This window comes from Cololabis saira, chromosome 4 (assembly GCF_033807715.1).
Source record: "Cololabis saira isolate AMF1-May2022 chromosome 4, fColSai1.1, whole genome shotgun sequence".
NCBI lineage: Eukaryota > Metazoa > Chordata > Actinopteri > Beloniformes > Belonidae > Cololabis > Cololabis saira.
Window position 1 is genome coordinate 16,151,529 of NC_084590.1, and position 15,867 is coordinate 16,167,395.

General features: G+C 42.1%; 1 protein-coding gene across 4 annotated transcripts in view; it reads right to left on the bottom strand.

Moving 5' to 3' along the window:
* Positions 1-11,628: 11,628 nt before the first annotated feature.
* numbl (NUMB like endocytic adaptor protein) overlaps positions 11,629-15,867 on the bottom strand; it is an 81,226-nt gene continuing 76,987 nt past the window's right edge. For all 4 annotated transcript variants that reach the window (XM_061718997.1, XM_061718996.1, XM_061718994.1 and 1 more), the window contains exon 9: positions 11,629-15,347. In XM_061718997.1, coding sequence (XP_061574981.1) covers positions 14,206-15,347 — 1,142 coding nt within the window. In that variant the 3' untranslated portion in view covers positions 11,629-14,205. The remainder of the gene's footprint in view (positions 15,348-15,867) is intronic.

A 15,867-nucleotide genomic window follows, 5' to 3' on the forward strand; every position in this document is an offset into this window, starting at 1 on the left:
TGCGGTGCTCGGGCCAGAGAGAGCGACAAGGTGGAATAACACAATCTGCAGCAGCGCGTGCCTTAGTGGTAATCTCATTACCCATTTGTACAGCCCCTGAAGTTGGTTTTGGGGGGGGGGGGCCTCCAAAGAGATTTGTTTTTCCTGCATAATTACAGAGAAATCTCATTTGAAGCCTTGATCCTCAAACTCGTATACAGTCGTATTTGCAATATGATGAGACGATACAAGAGTAGAATCAGTGTATCTAACACATGTAGACATTCCAGTACCTGTGTACTCGTGTATATTTACCTCTCCCCATGTGTACGGGTGATGCTTGAGCAAGTTCTCTTCAAATAATGAGTGTTACTCACTAAATTGGAAATGCAATTACAATAAATCAGGTGTAAGCACAAAGTTGAAGTGATGTAATCGTTGGTAGTGAGCTACTCTTTGTAGCGTACTGCATGCTTCTGTGCGGTTTTTCTGTGTAGAAATAAAAACTGTGGGTTTTAAAATGTTTCCTAAACCAGTTTAGCCACTGACAATCCTGCTTTCTTTTAAAAAATAAAAGATGTTTATCCAATTAAGAAAACAAAGAATGTGTCTCTGCGTGAACGACATAATAGCTTTCTTTGTCCCTGGTTGAAACCTGCTCAACTCCACCATGCCACACGAAGACGAGGGCTGCATCTGAAATCTCTGGCTCCTTTGTTTACTCGCCGCCTTTAAATTATAGCAACCCAGCTGCAAAATGGAGCATATCGCACTGAGATTGTCTACGGATGACGAGTCACGTAAGTGTGAACGTGACCTGAGATTAGACAGCGAGATGCATCAATATTGATGTACTGTATGTCATTCATGCTCAATAATCATTAAACAATAATAGCTCTGGTTGTTTCCATGTAATGGACCTGCTGATCTTCATTCAATATGACCATATGGATTTAAACAGAACTGTCACCTCTAAAGATTTGACCCATTAAAGACAGATGATGCATAGGTGTCCTGTCAAGACTTTTCTGAAACTGATCAGGTCAAGAAAGCGTGTAGCTTATTTTACAGGACATGTCGTTTCTGTCTAGAGGTATTTTGGCTTTTATCGTCATCAAAGAGACAAAGAAGCAATAGGAATCCTCAAGTGGTGCCGGAGTTAATTGTCATGTTGTACTGAGAAAAACAGAATGACCTCAACATTTGTGCTTTTTTCAGCCATTTTTTCTCGTTCTGCACATGTAGTTGGTCACAGTTTCTTCTTGAGTTCCTCATCTGTGTCATTAATGAATAACCCTCTATCCTAAAAGCAGAACTCATGAAGGGATGGATTTTGCCACCTGTGGTTTCTCAGTGTCCTGCACTGACGGGCGGCGATGCAGCAGCTTGCACTGCATCTTTTTGTTTCAGCGCAACAAAGATGTTCAAGCACAAACCAGCGATGTCTGCCCAGTTATGCAGTGACACTAAACCAAAAGGAAGCACCTAAAAACTTGATGTGATCCTTCAACATGCTTCTCCAGAAAGCAGATACCTTGTGCTGCTGCATGCTCGTGGTGCTCTCTGTCTGCACTGTTTACAGTTCCAGAGACTGATGACACCTTTGGGTTGACGGTAGGGATGGGCGGTATGAACTAAAAAATGTATCACGATAATTTCTGGCATTTATCCCGATAACGATAAAAATGACGATAAAAAAATACCAATTCAACTCCACCTTTTCAACTATAAATCTATCTCGCTCTCAAATCCGCCATGTTTGTTACACAAAAATGTCATCAACAGGAATTTATCTATCTTTCTTTCTTTCTTTCTTTCTTTCTTTCTTTCTTTCTTTCTTTCTTTCTTTCTTTCTTTCCTTCCTTCCTTCCTTCCTTCCTTCCTTCCTTCCTTCCTTCCTTCCTTCCTTCCTTCCTTCCTTCCTTCCTTCCTTCCTTTTTCCCTTCTTTCCTCCTGCTCTCTCCTTCCTCCTTCCCATCCTCTTTTCTCCCTTCCTTCCTTCCTTCCTTCCTTCTTTCCTCCTGCTCTCTCCTTCCTTCTTCCCGTCCTCTTTTCTCCCTTCTTTCCTTGTTTTCTCCCTTCCTTCCATCCAAAAATCAGCTTTACACAAAAACATCAACGGGAATTTATCATTTTTACCGCGAGATGACAAATTCTTATCGTGAGGAATTTTTTTGACGGTTTATCGTGAACGGTAAAATATCACCCATTCCTAGTTGACGGGCAGCGCGTTGAGATTCATCTTGTTGCAGGATGAAGAATCGCTTTGAACATAATCAGACAAGTATGTCTGCAAACCTCTGAAATCATCCTGCTGCTACCAACATCTGCTGCAACTTAAGAAGCAGTGGCTGATACGGGTGCAAGAGCAGCTGGAATCATTAGGATCTCCACACGTTTGACTCTTTGTTACAATGGTAAGGATTTATTTTAGACTCTTATTCATTGAAAATTCTGCTCCTTTTTGTTTCGTATTGATGGGTTTTTTTGCAGTTACATTTTTGCTGCAATCTCAAGGGATGAGCAAATACATTATATTAAACTTCTAGTACATGCAAATAACCTAAGATGAAAGAGCTTGGTCTCAGTCACAAGTCACGGCCCTCCAACAGGAAAAAGACCCAAAACACAACTAAAAACGCCCACAAATCGAAACACTGGACTATCCGGAAGTGTCCTTTTGTGGGTCCTGATCTAAATCCTGTTAAACACATGTGCAGAGGGCTGAAACATGCATTCATAGGAGGAAGCCCATCCAGCTTGATACAGCTGGAGCAGTGTGACCATAAAGAAGTGGCCCAGAATACCTGGTTACAGGTGCAGGCGTCTCACTGAGAGCTACAGGAGTCGTCTTGTTGCAGTGATTGCCTAAAAGGTTTAAGGTACCAAATCATTTGTCAGGCCGGATTCATTATTGATATTTTTTAATGATTCTGTTGAACCATAATTCAGCAATATCTGATTTGATGACATCAATTTTCATTTCAATTATTATTTATCATTTTTGTCAGTTCTAGTTAATTCAGTGACCTTTGTGGATGTTTCGTTCTTTAATGATGGATTCTAATGTATTTGAGTACTTGTGAGTGTTTATTCTTCTACTGAAGAAAGCCACATCGCCAGGCTGTTGTGGAAAGTGATTCAGATGTCACCTGTGTGACGACAGCGTCCCACACTTTAGTGGAAAAGAGGACCTGGTTTCGGTGGGGTCCCTTTGTTCCTCTGCCGTGGAAAGAAATCCATCACGCAGCACCGGCTCCAATGAAACAAGTCAGTGATCATAAACAGCTGGGGCCTGGAGGTTTAAACGCTCTCAGCCCGGCAGCTGAGGCTGTGGGTACTGACACTGGTGGAAACTGGCGATGGTGAATGCTCCGCAGGTATTTTAACCTGTAGGTTCAGCAGAGAGCTTTAAGGTTGCTGATTTGATAGTTCACAGAAAGACTGGATACAGTGCTTTTTCCTCTACACATCGCTGAGCACATCAGGCGCAGCTTTGTGTTCAGCATCTTACCCAAGGATACGTCCTGTGACACTTGACACAGAGCCACGTTCAGAAAAGTGGAAATAAATTACCTTTTTATTTTACTTTCCCTCCTTTGAAATATTTTGTGTTGGTGGTCCATGACATAAAAATGCAACATGTGGGCTCCTGCGCACTTTGCTGCATGTCATCCCCATTCTCTCTCTCTACCCCCTTCCTGTCTGCAACTTGAATAAAGGGCCACTAGAGCCACAAAAAAATCTTTAAAAAAAAAAAAAGCAACATGTGTGTATTTCCAAGATGTGTTGTGGGAAAAAAAGAAAAAACAATTTAAGCCTACCTGTGCAATGGGAATCAAATCTATTGAAAGCTTCTATTTTTTGTTAATTTTTGCATCACTGTTCTTACTCTGGTTCATTTCTGCAGCTTTGTTATCATGATCCGATCCAGTGATGAGCCCATGGATTTATTTTCACTATTGCTGCCTTGATTAGGGTTGCCACCTTTCAGAAATAGAAATAAGGGACGCCCTGATTTCAGCAGCGCAGGAGCCAAAAAAAAAGCCCCAAAACTTCTAAACTGAATAAAAATGTGTTTATTTTATATGAAAAAACAAAATGCTTTGATTTAAAGTTTAAAGTGCTTTAATAGCATTGAACTTGCATGACTGTACAGACAGACAACCATACTAGCAACTGAAATATCCTCCTATTCTACGTATGTCCACATCAGCCCAGATGTAATATAGCCTACAGGTGAAGAATATGGTGTAAAAGTTAATTTATTTCAATAATTCAACTAGAATATGGTGTAAAAGTTGATTTATTTCAATAATTCAACTAGAATATGGTGTAAAAGTTAACTTATTTCAATAATTCAACTAGAATATGATGTAAAAGTTCATTTATTTCAATAATTCAACTAGAATATGGTGTAAAAGTTAATTTATTTCAATAATTCAACTAGAATATGGTGTAAAAGTTAACTTATTTCAATAATTCAACTAGAATATGGTGTAAAGGTTAACTTATTTCAATAATTCAACTAGAATATGGTGTAAAGTTAATGAAAATACGGTACAAATCGTGTCCCGTATTAGTTCAATACGGGACGCAACATTTTTTTCTCAAATAAAGGACAATTCCGTATTTTACGGGACGGGTGGCAACCCTAGCCTTGATGTATCAATTCTGTCCATCCTTTATTTAATAAACAATAACAATAATATGATAAACTATTTTATAATGAATATTATATAAGAAAATGTCCATACTAGTGAAGCTAATGGGCACTCCCACAAGCACAAATGTACATACTATGTCAAAACTATATCAAATGACATTTTATTAAAACATTGCATCCATGTTTATGTTAGTGAGTGATTGAGCCGCAGCAGCTGAATAAGTCGTCTGGTCCATGACTCAATGTCTCCACCAGGGGGCGCCGGGGGCGCAGGAGTAGCGCATCTGCACCTGAGTAAATTGAACATGAGACCACCTACCTGAAAGTGTTTTGAGTGTCTCTCAGCAGGGGATTTTACTATGAAGCTGCCCTATTTAGCAGTCAGAAATTAGCATTTTCCTCTGCCAGGAAATTAGTCATGTTCTCAGCCCTTTAACACCCCCCACACATGCACACATTTGCACAGCTGTCCGTTTTAGGACCCTGGCGTCCATTCATTATAACATGGTCTTCCCTTTGACTCAAACCTTAACCCATATCCAGTACCGTCTCTGCTCTGAATCCCTCCCTCCCTGCTCCAGAGGGACTCATGCTCCCACCAAGGTCACTGATTATATCAATACAGTCTAGTGAGGCAAGGAAACAAAAACACACACAAATAACCAGGCCAGAAAAACGTGCACAGGTGTGTACACACACCACCTCAACTCTGAGCACCTCTGAAGCACATGTAAAGAGCTGATTTATGTGTATAACGACACATAATTATCACTCACTGAGCAGTGATGTCACCACACGCAGAGAAAACATCATCATGATTACACAAGTTGTGTGAGCAGTCTTCTAGTTTTAGAGCATAATCAGAGCTTGTTAAACCAATACGTGATAAAGACGTTGTTACTCAAAATAAATTCATAAACACTGGATATTTAGTCACATTACTAATGATCTGCCACTGGCATGATGCCAAACAGTGATTAAGCTTATGACTAAGTACAGGAGAGACTAGATTAATTTTCTACGGTTGTAATCTCCTTTAGGCCTATTAGGTATAAGACAGCACAAAGGAAAGCCCCCTCTGATTCAGCAGCACACTTAAACAGATGATTTACATCCCTGCCTGCTTGATTGGAGCAGAGAAACAATGGATGGGAGCAGATAGGCTCTGGTCCTCTCTGGCACATGGTGCTGATGAGAGACAGCTGCTGGCAGGGGGTGGCAGAAGCTGACACTCAGCTCGCTCAGTGTGTGTGTGTGTGTGTGTGTGTGTGTGTGTGTGTGTGTGTGTGTGTGTGTGTGTGTGTGTGTGTGTGTGTGTGTGTGTGTGTGTGTGTGTGTGTGTGTGTGTGTGTGTGTGTGTGTGTGTGTGTGTGTGTGTGTGTGTGTGTGTGTGTGTGCAGGCTTCAGTCATGAATCCATCCAGGACATAAGCAGAAGTGGTTTTGCCCACAGCTCTGATGGGAATCCAACAAACAAGACTCCCAATATGCCCAAACGTAACCCTTTTAGGAGTGTGTTTATGGGCAGATAGAGATCTACTTGGGTGTTTTTGTGCGCAGCATGGAGCTTGAGGCCGCCTCAAACCCTGACAGCTTAGACAGCATTTCTAGACATTGCTGTGTTTTTGTAAACACACATGCACCCACACATGCACATCGTTCTTCCCAATCCTTCTTCAGCTTGTCAGGGATGGTTCGCTCAGTTTAAACAGGTACCAGCTTCCCTTCGATCCAGCATTAAGCTTTAGATTTACATCAGCGACCGTGTCAAGTTGTTGAAATCAGCTGTGCACAAAACAGTAGTGAAGCTGCTGCACGGATCAATAACTACTGCATGGCATTAATCAGTGTACGGCATGGTTCAGTTGTTTACATTATATACTCTTTAAACAGCAGTGTGACTAGGGGGGTGTATGATTTTTGGGGTGAAACATGGAGTGTATGCAGCCTTGAACAGGTTTTTGATGTGTGCACTAAATTGATGAAAATCAGCATATATATTGGTCTTAATGGTCCTACATGCGCTGCAGCAGGGGGACGTGTGTATGATTCTGTGATTTAATGGCAGTAAAGGGGTAAACGTGTGTGTGTGGACGTAGCGTGGATGCATCATCCAGTGCTGAGATAAAACAATATAACCACAACCCATCACACAAACACCGTTACAGTCCGCTCTGATTTTGCTGAGTCGTTGCCATCACTCTCATACACACACACACACACACACACACACACACACACACGCTCACTAAGGGAAGTGATGAGAGCTCTAAGTGGATGTTAAAGAGGACAACACAAACAGTGCCGTCCACCCACTAGCTCAAAGATTTCAGTTCAGCTTCTAATCATTACCCCCCCCCCCTAACAGATATACTCCCTGGTGTGATTAGCAGCTAAATCTGCTCTGGCACACACAAGTACACACATGCACACACAAGTACACACAAGTACACACATGCACACACAAGTACACACATGCACACACAAGTACACACATGCACACACAAGTACACACAAGTACACACATGCACACACAAGTACACACATGCACACACAAGTACACACAAGTACACACATCGCTGCAAGGTTTCCCGCATTTCTTTAGGGTGATGTTAAATGCTTTCATTTGCTGTCACAGCAGTGTGCATAAACCCGTTTTTGCAGATTTCAGCACTTTATTCTGATGATAGAGTCTTTTACTGCGTCACCATGGCGACCAGGCTTCTCCTTCAGAGGCAATTGTGACCAACTGTACTGAGGGTGTGAGTAGGTGGTAGGAGCTACAGACGCAGCTGCTCTGAAGGTGTAGCTGCTTCATTTATGGACCACGTTCTCCCCCCAGCTGATCCTCTGCCGGGTCCGTGACTGTAACCACCACCCCCCCCCACACACACACACTCACCGAGGGACCCGGGAGACTCCCATGGGCCAGAAACTGGCTGCTAGTTGCAGTGGTGGACAGTAACGGAGTAAATTTACTTGAGTACTGTACTTAAGTACATATCCAGAGGATTTGTACTTTACTTGAGTATTAGATTTCTTTGGTACTTATTACTTTTACTTGAATACATTTCCAAGACAAATATTTTTACTTTTACTCGAGTAAATTTCTAGGAAGGCTGAAAAGTACTCGTTACTTTCAGGTCTGCTCTTTTTTCTTCTACCCTAAAATCCTATTGGACACAAGCTGTTTTTGTCAAAGGACGAGACCTATCGCAGACCTCTCCACTGGGATGTACGTAAAGCGGAAATACGTCAAGCCTCCTCAAAACGATACCGCCAAAGTAGCCTGCGTTTGTCAAGACATAGCCGCAACAATTAATTTAGAAAAAATCTAGTAATTTACTGATGTGGAAAATAAGAAATTTACTCTTACTCTAACTTTTACTTAAAGTAAATTTAAAAGCATTTACTTTTGGATACTTAAGTACCTTTAAAAGCAAGTACTTTTCTACTCTTACTCGAGTAATATTTTGACTGAGCTACTTTTACTTGTAACGGAGTAAATTTTGACCAGTAGTATTTGTACTCTTACTCAAGTACTGGGGTCGAGTACTCTGTCCACCTCTGGCTAGTTGTTACTGTAAGTCTGCAGTCGTTGGTACAGATTCACACCTCTAGGAGAACAAATGGTCACATTGTTGGTTGTAATGATGCTGAAAAAATTCAAAAAGGATTCCTACATTACTTTTACAAGCAATAGTCCTTTTTGAAAATGGAGAGAAACATGTTCAGCAAGTTAGTGAATATGAACAAAATAATTTGATTAGACCAACTAGCATTTAAAAGTCTACTAATGGCCTTGCTGATGTGGGGGTAAGGTGTCGGTCTGCGGCAGCACTCAGTCTCCGTGGCTGTGAAGTTGGAGTTTTTTTTGTTGTTTTTAATCAAAAAGCCTTGGTCTTGGGCTCATGTCCATGGCTCAGCTTAATTTGCACTAACTCATCTCCATGAGCTCGTCCAGGTTTATGGGTTAATGGCTTTATTGTAACTTACAGAGCTGCAAAGTTGACAGGGTCTTGCAAAGACAGAATTAGCATGATAATGATGAGTCATGTCATATTCTAACCATGTTAAAATCATCCCTGCTGAGTGTAATCATATCATGATATAATTCACTTTTTTAAAGCAAATTAAAAAGATTCAATTAGCTTGTAACTTGATATGTGACAAGAATCAAAAGTAAAGCATGATTCAAAAACTAAAATATGAGCAGCACGGAGGAAACAATCGCTTTTGAATTCTCTCTTGGGCTTAGAGGGGGGAAAACGTCGTCCTGCAGCTGGGGGGTCGGCATCAAACCCTCCAAAGTATCAATCTGTCCTTGTGCAGGACACTGCACTCCATAAAGCCCACAGAGTAGAAACACAAGCTACCTGCTGTGGTGAGGTTTAAAAAGGTGCAGAACATTTTAATGCAGTTTAAGCATCTATGTGTTGCCAAATTATAAGATAAGTCGTGTCAGAGCTCATCAGTAGTGAAGATCACTACTAAGAGGCACTTAGCCAACGTGCTTTGGTAAGAAGGTGGTAAAAAAGGGGGCAGGTCCATAAAAAACACAATATTAGACAGAACCAGGCCCAGGTGGAGCTGCTTTCAGCCACATGTAGGGTTGCCACCCGTCCCGTAAAATACGGAATTGTCCTTTATTTGAGAAAAAAATGTTGCGTCCCGTATTGAACTAATACGGGACACGATTTGTACCGTATTTTCATTAACTTTTACACCATATTCTAGTTGAATTATTGAAATAAATTACATTTTACAAAATATTCTAGTTGAATTATTGAAATAAATTAACTTTTACACCATATTCTAGTTGAATTATTGAAATAAGTTAACTTTTACACCATATTCTAGTTGAATTATTGAAATAAATTAACTTTTACACCATATTCTAGTTGAATTATTGAAATAAATTAACTTTTACACCATATTCTTCACCTGTAGGCTATATTACATCTTGGCTGATGTGGACATACGTAGCATAGGAGGCTATTTCAGTTACTAGTATGGTTGTCTGTCTGTACAGTCATGCAAGTTCAATGCTATTAAAGCACTTTAAACTTTAAATCAAAGCATTTTGTTTTTTCATATAAAATAAACACATTTTTATTCAGTGTAGAAGTTTTGGGGCTTTTTTTTTGGCTCCTGCGCTGCTGAAATCGGGGCGTCCCTTATTTCTATTTCTGAAAGGTGGCAACCCTAGCCACATGGGTTGGAAAGAGTGGAGAGACGAAGATGAGATGAGCAACAAAGAGCAACAATTCTGACTTAGCTGATTACTGTATCAATACATGATTCACTAAAGGTCATTAACAAAGAAAAGTTCAAACCAGACTTGAGCACAGCACCCAGAGCTCTGCAGACGTCCTCTCTTACTCTGGAGCAGCGCAGCCTCGTTGGCTGTCCAGAGATCAGAGTGCAACGGCCGGCAGAGTTACTGCAACCACTGCTCCAGAGCTCCGTGTGCAAGTGTGTGTTGCTGCATTTGCTCCGTTTCTCACGGCTCTCAAGAAGAAAAGGGCCCTTGTCTGGTCCTATTAGCGATGTGAGCTGCTGCAGCACCACTCAGGGCTGAATGGAGGACAGTGCTGATAAGACAGCAGTACACACAGGAGCCGTTAGTCAGGGAGGGAAGAAGCAGCATCGACCTGAATGAGGAGATTAGGATTTAACGGGTTTAGACCATCACCGGGTTGCTGCTAACCTACCTCAATTAATTTCTGTTACTTTGATATCCTCTTTCTTTGAACTATCATTTATTATATGTGCAGATCTTCAGCAGTTACTGAGCGTTTGTTCACAGTATCAAGTCAAATATAAAGCAAGATAAATGCAACAGCAGCCCTGTTATCATTGTTAAGAGTGATGAACAAAAGAAGATTGACACTTACTTGTTTCTTCCTGGTTGGTGCTCACATTCAGACGTGTATTTCTGACCATGTCACCTGTGATTTATGAGATGAAATGTCACGAACACAATCAGAAGTACGAGTGTGATTTAACCTGAAACAAAAGGACTTTGTCCCGGTATCTGTCGGCATCTGTCTTCATACAAGACAGCCCTTTGTCCCAAACGTTGGGACCTGGGAGGAGCTAAGCCCAAAGCCATGGATCTGAACATTTAAAAATCACACATACTTTTGTTTTCAATCGTTGTGTGTTTATAGCAGAAGTTTATCAGTCTGTTCTTCATTTAGCTTTTCTTCACATCCCAGTGTTTTACTGAAGTTTAAATAAAAACAACTTCAGCAACGCAGAGTAAAACAAAACAAACAAAACTAAATAAACACAAAGCAAAAAAACATGCAGCTGATCACTGATTTAGGTTTTAAGAAGTGTTTCTGAGCCCATGGATTTGTTTCCAGTCATCCGTGACTTTACCAAAATGGCGCCAAAGGGTCTGATTTCCATGTTCAGTCTCTGGCTCTGGCCTGGTCTCTCATGTGCACATTTCTCCAGAGTTTATGTCCTTTTGTTAATCTTATGTTGATATCAAATTTAACATTACATTATATTTCATTATAGGGTTTAATGGTTGAATTCTCTTTGGTTTTACATTTAGCAGAACTTCCAAACGAGATTTTAGACAGTAAAGTGATATAAACACGTAGAAGAAGCAGTTTTGGTGAAGTTATTCCAGCCCTCCTCTACGGTGCAATAATGAACTTGCCACACTGGAGGTTTTCACGTCTGATACAAAGGCCTGATGATGATTCCTGAATTTGGCCTTACTAAATCTTGGTAATAAGTACCATTGCTCTAATTTTAACATTTTGGTGCAAAGGAACCAAACCAAAGACTAAAAATAGTAACAGACAGCAGCTGCGATCATAGAAGAATCTGAAGAGAAAAACAACATACAAATCTAAATTTGGGAGTAAAGCAAAAGGACAAGGAGTCCAGGAAAGCTCATGTCATAACACACATACCTACAGATATATAGTTTGTATGTCATCACTTCAAAAACAGGAGCAGGTGTAATATTATATTACTTTATTCATCTTTTGTACAATGTAATTACAATACAAATATGTTGGTTTAAATACAAAAATTCTGTAAATAAAGATTAAAAATAAACTCCACTGGTTTGCTTTGTTACCATCACTAAACTATGGTTTTACAATCAAGTTTATGAGGTCATTTAGTTTGCTTTAACGCGGAACACAATTAACCTACATTTATAATTTGGGGGCGTGCAAACAAGAGTTGAAGGCTAAAATATATTTTATCATGAAATATTGGGTCAATTTCATGAGCAAATCTCACTCTGTACAGGAGGAAGGTAGAGGGTGTGGTTCAGATCCGTCTGGACAGAAATAATTATTGATTTATCTTTAAAAATAACTTTTCTTTTTAAAAAAAAAAGCTAAAACTTGGGATGGGCGGGTAAAATAATACAAACTAGGCCAGTTGTTCATGAATCTGGATCCTCTGAAACGTCAGCCCGTCAGATGGGAACGACCGCAGGAAGAGTCCAAATAGGTTAATGACAGTAATGTGCAGGGAATGTAATTAGCGGAGGTCCATATTCATACAAGTCAGTTACAAAGGAGCAAAACAGGAGCATCTCTGATCCGACTGCAGAAAATAGGACACAGAGGAGCGACCTGTGGGAAGCCCTTCGATAATAAACATTTCCACCTTTCTTCTTTTTTATTATTGTAAAGGTTCGACTCCTTAAAAAGACCTAAACTCAAAACACTGAAAGTCTTCTTGACATGACTGGAGTTTCATCCACTTCAGGAAATAGCAGATAGTTAGAAAAGAAAAATCTCATTTATGACACTGCACTTATATATGAAGCATAATTACTTTTAAATAGAACCAGAAGTGCTGTTTTTGGAGTTGTGAAACTTGAGGAGTATGTAAGCGTGCCGGCCCTCAGGGACAGGGCAGCAGACGGTGCTCGCGTCCAGGACCGTGTGATGAATGTCTCTTTGTTCGCAGTATTTTCACTCACTTATACGTCCTTTTATCACGCCTCGTCTACTTTTCCTTCCTTGAAACTTCCTCCTCCTCGTTCTTGCAAGGCAGGGCTCCGTTCCCTCCCTCGGTCTCTCACGTACAGCTGGATCTCTCTCTCTCTCTCTCTGTCTCTCTCTCTATCTCTCTCTAACCCAAACTGGGATCCTGCTGTTTCATCTTCACTCGCTGTGATTATTTCATTCCTCAGGTTGCAAGTCTTCTCGTGTTTTCACATCTTCACCATCAGTCCCAACATTGTTTTTAATGAGTGTTGCACTGTTACAGAAGATATAAAGGTTGAATACACAAACATATCGTACAAGATGAAGCTATACCCTGTGTTTGAACACGTAAAAGGACCGATGAACGCTGGAATGTGGTGCATCGTTTCCATCCAGTTGCACAGTGTTGAAGATTGTTTCTTTTTTTTTTTATTATTCCACTGAGTTATTAAAGTTTTTTTGGGTTTGTCAGGTGAAGATGGAGTCCAAAGGACTGTTGTGTGCTATATTGTCCCGGGTGCCTGTGTGCTGGTTATCCTGAAGTGACGTTTCATGTCCCGCTGCCTTTGCAGTGAAGCTTTAGCGAGAGAACTGGAGCACATGGCCCAGTGACACCGTACTGACGGATCTGCTCTCAGCAGAAGTGGAGCATGTGCACGTGAGGCCCCACGGCTGAACAAAAACATGCCGCTCTATACACCGATCTTACATTTCACAGCTGTACTGTAAAGTATATTTGGGTCCCGTCAGACGATTCGGTCCCGTTTTCTTCTGCCAGTCACGTCTGTCCAATCTCTTCCCTCTAGTTTTTCAACCGTACAATTCAACTAAAATAAATATGGGGTTAAAAAGAAAAAGAAAAGAAGACATCATGCTCCCAAAACACTGCTTAACATTTTTGATTTATCAGTATACATAACTTGTTAAAATTAAACATAAAAATACAATAAATAAGATAATTTTGGCCATAAATCTCTACTATTGGTCAGTAAGTCATTTCACACATCCAAACTCTGCTGTGCTTAAGCGTCAGTCGACTCATCGAGTCTCGGCTTCTCCATAATCACCACGTCTGCAAAAGATCTCCACCGAAAACAGGCAATACTTCCCAAATCATCTCGTGGGATTTTGTGGAAGAAAGTGGAGACTCTTCTTAAAGAAAGAAACGCCTAAATTGCGTCCACCACAGTAACGTCAGAGGCCAGTACATCCAGGGACTCGCAGCAGGAAAGGTGAAGCAGGAGTGGAGAAGTGAAAGCAGGGAGGAGAGGCGGTGGGGGCAGATGGAGTGGAAAGATTCAGCCCATCAAGTTTGGAGGCTAGAGACCTGATCCTCAGAGAACAGCCCAGCAAACTGCTAAGTTCTTCTCCATCTTACGTCGGAGCAGAAAGAAAGCAATAACATTTTTTTGTAGCACTAACTCCTTGGGGCTCGTTTAGCAAGTTGCTGGGCTGTCAGTGATTGAACCCTAGACTAAATTCAAAGGCCCTGCATCCTGTTTAAGCAAATATGCTGGATTTAGTGCCTTGACTTCCTGGGGCTTTGACTCAAGAACTAGTGCTACAGCTTTAGGAGGCTGAGACGGGCTTAGAGCTCAATCTCAAAAGTCTTTTGCAGATTGTTGGAAAACGGGTTCGCTGCGGCAGCTGGTGCCTTGCTCCCCGGCTCCTGAGGTGCTGGCTTCGCCTCCAGCGCCGCCCACTTGGCCTCAAAGCGGTCATCGTCTTGAATTTCGCTCATGGCCGGAGCTGTCAGCTGGCTGCCCTCTGGCGGCCAGCTGGTACTGCTGCCGGCGCTCCCGCCACCGCTGCAGGTGCCGTTCTGCAGGATCATCGTTGCACTGCCGTGTGGTGGCAGGCCATTAATGGCCGTTGATTGTGGCAGGGTGGAGGAAAACGTAGGCGTGGAAAACCCTGCAGTGTGCCCACCTGTACCAGGTGCTCCAGGATAGGAATGGTGCTGCCCAACTGTGCCTAGTGCCCCCACTTTGGATCCTCCTACAGTGGCGCCCATGGCGGCGCCTGCGCCTGATGACCCTGTGGCGGTGCAGAAGACATTGGCTACCATTTGTGACGGTGTGATGCCCACCACAGGCACACTAGCGTTGGGGTAGGTCATACTGCTGGCCAGGCCTGGCATGTAGGTCTGCATGGGAACAAACCCGGGTTGGACAGGCTGGTTGGCAAACATCCCAACAGGGGCTGGAGTTGCATCAAAAGCCAGAGGGAATGGTTGCATGGAGCTTGGAATGGAGCCGGGGGGTCCAGGAAGGGAGGCCTGCATCATCGGGGCTCCAGACATGCTCGGACCCGACATGGTGGGGATGGACATGGATGGAAGAGACATAGGGGGACCCGACACCGGAGGGCCTGGTATTAGAGGAACAGAGGATAAGGACATAGGTGGCAGGGGCATCGAGGCTGGACCCGAATGAGCGGAGGGGCCGGAGATGAGAGGTTTGGACAAGGTGCTGAGGGCCATGGGGACAGTGGATGTTGGAGCCACGGACATGGTGGTGGATATCTGGTGAGTGGTCATGGAAGGCGGGCCGGGGATGGTGGGGATGGTGGGGCCTGGAGGAGGCGTTTGTTGAGCTTTGACAGCCTTAGAGACCTCCTCCAGCCATCGCTCGGCCTCCGAGGGAGTGCGTTTGTGACCACTCTGCATTGCCACGGAAACTGGTGGAGGAGAATTGAGAGAAGGTTCAGGTTGCACCCAAGACGAGGCGGCTGGAATAGAAAAAAGAAAGAGATTGAAAAGGTTTGATCAGTCCCTCACCAACGACTGTTATTAGCAGTACTCGAGTTGAGGGGGGATGAGGGGGGATGGCATCCCCCCTGAAATAAAAACGGTCCAAATCATCCCGCCTGTAAAACTACCATCCCCCCTTTCCATCCCGTCATTTCATCAATGAATGTGGTTTTACTGCTATTTCAACATTTCAGAGTCATCACCAGAAAAATAACTTATTTGACAATTTTCACCTGTTTCAAGTAAATTTTCACTTGAAATAAGTAGGAAAAATCTGCCAATGGGACAAGATTTATCTTCTTATTACAAGCAATAAAATCTTGTTCCACATGCAGATTTTTCTACTTAGTGAAAATCTACTTGAAAAAGGTCTTGTTTTAAGTGTAATGACATTTTTTTTTTACTAAAATGAGACATTTTAACTAGAAATAAGACAAATATTCTTGTTAAGATTTTGAGTTTTTGCAGTGATCCATTTTACTTATCCTGTGAAGGACA